We start from the raw sequence: 5,396 nt of genomic DNA on the forward strand, positions 1-5,396 counted from the left end.
CTAGTCATTACTGTGGCAAAAGTTGTTAAGTCAAGCAAGTTCCACTAGACTGTCAGACCATTCGGAAAATACCTGCCAGCTTGGACACCACAAGGCTTCTTTCAGCAACTTGAACAAACGTCATTCCTTGGCTATTCTCTAGCCATCTTCCATTCCCTTACTGTTGTGTTCAACCCAAAATGAGCAGTAGGTAAGTCTTAAACAGTATGTTGAGGTTAATGAACACAATTCTTGAGGCATAGTAGCATTTTCCTCCTGTTATTTTGTCATTGTCTATACAGTTTCAAAATCAATTTTCAAAGTCAACTTTTTATTGGTGCTGATACCTACCTGAGCTGAATCTATCTATAAAGAGGTAAGAGCTGCTCACTTACTTCACTTTTTTAATGTTTAATCTTGCAAAAGAAACTTTCCTGTTTCCACAGGAGCTCACGCCTAGCAATCACTATTCCAAAAACTTATCTTACTGGTATAATTCTTTTTATTTTACAAAAGTTTAAAAATACAAGTAAAGGTCATATGCTAATTTGACATTTCAAAATCATACTCAAACCTGAATCTTCATAAAAGTAAGTTTGATTATGACACTTGATGTACTCTACATATAGGAGCAGCTTAAAATTACTTCTTACTGCTTTATGAACTGAGATTTTTTTGCAATAAGACATAGTTTTAAAAGGCCTTAAGAGGTAGAGAACACCTAGCCAAAGAATTTTTTTATCGTCCTGCTAAAATAACAGCAGATGTACCAAATAAAGTACTTTCTGAAAATTCTTGAGCAATCACAGTTCACACTTCACCAAACTGCCACACAAAGAATTTAGAACTAAAAAAACCTTCTCTTCTGTCGATGTTGTTAGTACAATACACACTTCACCTGTTTTTCCTTGGAATGTGTAAATTTTAACATACCAAAATAGAAAAGCAGAAAATCTCTTTAAAAATGGGGGGGGGGAAACGCTATCATTTCTTAGGAACACTGAAGATGTGCATAATACCTAGGCTGCTACTTCCCATATTCACCTTAAAATCTCATCACTATCCTGTGCTCCTCCATCCTTATCTTCTCCCTTGTTCTTTCATTTCTCACCAAGTTTGTAAACACTTCAGAGCAGGTTTCCTGTTTTTATACAAAGCTTGAAACAACAGAGGGCAACTTTCCACCACAAAAGTAATATAGATCAATTGACATGGATAATATTACTCTTTCACAAAAGGAAATTGGATCTTAAATTGTCCTTTTATATTACCTGGCTTCACTCATCACTGATTTTTCAGTATGCTTCAGATTCTGCCTCAGAGGAATCATCTGACTGACACCGAAACATCTGATGGCTGGTTGGGGACAGCTGGGATTTTGGACAGCTAGAAAAATGTAAGAGGCTATTTAAATTATGAATTAAGCATAACAGGCCAATAATTATGTTTTAAAGATGACCCTGAAACTATCAACTGCTAATACCACCATGAGATTTCTGAGTTAGCAACAGAGATACATTGAACCTCCTCCTGAGAAAACCCAATAGATTCAGGTTGGCTGCAGATGTAGAGCACCTCTTCTGTCATATTCACAAGGTTTTTGTCATGCCAGAGCGCTAGAAAAGTGGCAGAGCAAACAGCTGTCTGAGGCACAATTTTGTAACTATTTATGACAGGATCAGGTATTATTTAGACTCCAATCTTCAATTTTTGATTTCCAGTCTGAGATGCTTACAGCCTGTCTGCACATGCCCTCTACATACAAACCATACTCAGGAGGTTGGATTCCCAGCTGCTGGAATTAGCCGCTCAGCTGCTGAGCACAGCAGCTCAGAAGACACAAGAAGGGCTGGAAGACTGCAACTTGCAAAGGGACTCCACAGAAAAGAGAGATTAAATAGGCCATCAATTCTTAAACAACTTGAAGAAGGTCATTCCCTTCAAAGGGTTCTGCTGCTTAGCTCAAAGGTGGAGAAAGGTGGTTTCCTGATCTCTAAGATTGTTCATCCCTTTCCTTTATTTGCAATTAAAAGATAATCTAGAGCCATTCACAGCAGTGGATGTGGAACAGACAATATTGTCATTTCTTGTACTGTTTTATAGACTAGAAAGGGAAAACAAGGTATATGCAGTAGTTATGATTTATTCCATACTCGAGTCTCATACACTCATTTAGTACTGGATGAGACCATCTTGGGAGTGCAAGTGAATTCTGCCTGGGAACTCAGAAGCTCCAGAGAGGGAATGTCTTGTAAAACTGAAAGCAAATAAAGAACCTTCTTATCCCTTATAGTTGTAGGTAAGCTTGCTTACGTACTGACAGTTTAAAATGGAGGCTAAGTAAAATCATGCAGCAAGGCAAGAAGTGTTTTTTGCCTGCTAACTACTTTCACAGTTACATTACTTACTGATTTTATGTTTTAAAAAGAAGAAAAAAGAAAAAAGCATTTTCCTTGTTTTGTTAACTCCACTGCTCCAATAGGCAAAACATGAAATTGAACAGTAATATAGAAACTGGGTCTGCAAGTAAGACACTGACAGGTTTTTATTTTAATTTTTATTACAAAATTATTAAAAAATAATCTGCTAACATTTAAAGTTTAAATTAAAAACCTTCACAGCTCATCAGACTACCAAAAGGGAAATGAATGTAAAGAAGACACGCAATGCATTTTGTTCCCCTTTATAGAGAGTCAGAACTCAGGAGCTTGCCATCAGGAGAATCAGCTTGTCCAGCAGCTCTGCCTCTACCGCTGCAAATGAGTAAGTGGCAGAGGCTTCATTAAGTCTCCTTTTTTTATTTTTCAAAGCAAATCTAAGGGCAGCAAAGGACACACAAAGTGTACCACTCTTAGAAAAAGAAAGATCATTTTTATGCTAGCTGGAAAATACAGCTCACTGGCATGGCTTTTTAATGTTCCAACGTAAGGAAAGAGAATTTTTAAAATACTTATAATCTGTTAAAATTTCAGTTAAATCTCACAGCTTCATATGCAGAATTTGTAAGATGTTGAGACTGATCACTTACAGTGCATTCAAAGAATTAACACCATATACAGAAAGATGGAATTGCTGACTGTTTTATTACATAGAAAGTGGTCAGTCAACAATTCATTTGCCAGTCAACACAAGCACTGCTCCTTTTATTTCCTCTGAGGCAGGCAGACAGATACAAACATGTAGGAGGATACACTGCCTTCATAATTATTTTAGTTCAAAATCCACTGTTTTGCAAAAAACAATCTTCTTTAAGGAAACATATGTAATTCAGAACTGTTTACTTCCATTGCCACTCTAAAACTAATACATTATCATTCTTTAAAAATAATACATTACAAGTGCAACACGGTAGCACTTATGATGCTCAGATTTGATAGCTGCAGTGAGAATATTTTAAAATATCTTTCTTTTCTTGAGGTTTGAAAAAAACAGGGATGGACTTACACTCTAACATCGGTATTTAAATACCTCAAGATCATCAAAATAAAGGACCAGCTTGTACAAATAGAAATACCATTAAACAGATATCCTGTCACTTCAAGAATTTTAACCGAAGTGCAATTAGCTTTATTTCTGTTACCTTCTGAGTGTACCATCAGTAATAAAGGCAAGTTCGAGACCCTGCTAGGAAGGTGTGGAATTTCAGAATTAAGCTACAAGACCCAACTCAGTTTTCATTCTGCAGAAGAGTGAAATACTCAATGTGCTGAAACTTCAAAACCTCGTTTCCCCAGCTGGTCCAGCCAGGCTGTAGGTTGCGAGCAAACAACTCCAAGCGTTCCACATCTGGCTTGATAAACTCTGCCAGAACCGCTGTGCAAGAGAAAAAAGGAAGATAACAACAGTGACAAAGGTACAAATAACAATAGTAAACAAATAAAACCTCCCCTGTGCTGCTAGTGGATGAAAACCTGAATGTTTCATTAAAAAAGGGAGAGACAGCAAATTAATTTCAGGGGTTTCATCAAACAGCTGGACTATTTATAGTGAGAAAGTAATTTTAAATAAGTGCCCTTGAGATTCTGAACAATACTGTCAAGGCCTTCAATAACCTTGATTTATTGGTTTTCATTTAGAGAAAGGGAATGAGGATTTATTTCAGCTTCTACATAGATGAGTGCTGAATTTTTCACTAAGATCAACCAAACACCTCCTGAAGACTCACTTAGCTCCTATAACACAGGGGAAACATTTCTAAAAATAAGTAAAACCTTCCCTTAATTAAGATCACACTCTTTTCCTCCGCATCTTAAAGGGGATAAAAGCATTTTTTTGATGACAACTGTTAAAAGATAAAATAAGAAACACCAGTTAAATAAGCATAACACTAAAAGGGCTATAAAAGTACAGGGACTTCTTTTTCCCCAACACCAACTTGGCAACTGAAGAAATATTTATATAACTGTGTTCTTTCATTCAGTAACATAAATCTCAAATTTCTTCTACAATTGGGCATTTTTACTGCTTAAATCCAAATAAATAGATGCCTGTCATTAACATCAGTTGTGTCACCGATTATGACTGGTATCCTTGGAGTGACAGAAAAAGATCTCGCATTTCACCTGAAAAGTATTATCGCAAACAGTTTATTGCTAAACATGTTACTTGTCATACAGAGCCATTTAGTTTGTGGCTGGGTCAAACAAATTCTTAACTAGGTTTCAGGAAATAGCTACAAAGATATTATGTATAAAAATATGCATGAGAAAAACAAAGGTTTAAGGAGTATCCAACACAAAGGAGGCAGAAAGACTGAAAAACATATCTACACTAAAAATTACATGTTAAGTTTTAGTTTTTGTTACTGAGGACAAAAGAAGAAAAACTATGAAACCATTTCCCTTTCGAAATGGTATCTTGGTCATTTTTGATCAGATCTCCCAGTGGTTTCTGAATTTCTATAGCTTAAAACTACAGCTCATAAATACAACATTATGTTGCTTGACTCAGTCTCTTCAGATACGATCACTGCAGAAAGCAAAAATACATTCAATCAGCATACATCAAAGTATGAGAGGGGATGCTTTTTTTTTTTGGTGCAATCCAATTTCTAACTTTTTGCATCAAGTTCGCCAGTCGCAGACTCCCTGTGTGAGACCCCAGCTGATCTTGTCATGGATTGCTCCTGTTGCAGAAAGATGAGCATCCACTTCACTTTCTAGTGAGGGTTAACCAACCCCAGATGCATTTCCTACCTCCATGATTGCCTCTTCCAAAGCTTTAATCCATTCAAAACTTTTCTGTAAATATGTAAATATGTAATTTTTTTGTAAATATTTTGTAATGGGTGTTACCAGACTTTCTTTTATTTTGGCACGGCATATAAATCTATTCTCCTTCCTCCAATCTTTAACAAATGTCAAATGAATGTCTCAGATGAGTTATAATCCAGGCAGCTTTTAATTTAAAAAATACTG

The 5,396-nt window shown here is 36.1% G+C and overlaps 1 protein-coding gene across 1 annotated transcript in view; it reads right to left on the minus strand.

The window, feature by feature from the left end:
• Positions 1–2,963: 2,963 nt before the first annotated feature.
• METTL4 (methyltransferase like 4) overlaps positions 2,964–5,396 on the minus strand; it is a 20,835-nt gene continuing 18,402 nt past the window's right edge. Inside the window, exon 8 of the mRNA XM_009324970.1 lies at positions 2,964–3,792. Coding sequence (XP_009323245.1) covers positions 3,647–3,792 — 146 coding nt within the window. The 3' untranslated portion in view covers positions 2,964–3,646. The remainder of the gene's footprint in view (positions 3,793–5,396) is intronic.

This window comes from Pygoscelis adeliae, unplaced genomic scaffold, assembly GCF_000699105.1.
Source record: "Pygoscelis adeliae isolate BGI_AS28 unplaced genomic scaffold, ASM69910v1 Scaffold260, whole genome shotgun sequence".
Taxonomy (NCBI): domain Eukaryota; kingdom Metazoa; phylum Chordata; class Aves; order Sphenisciformes; family Spheniscidae; genus Pygoscelis; species Pygoscelis adeliae.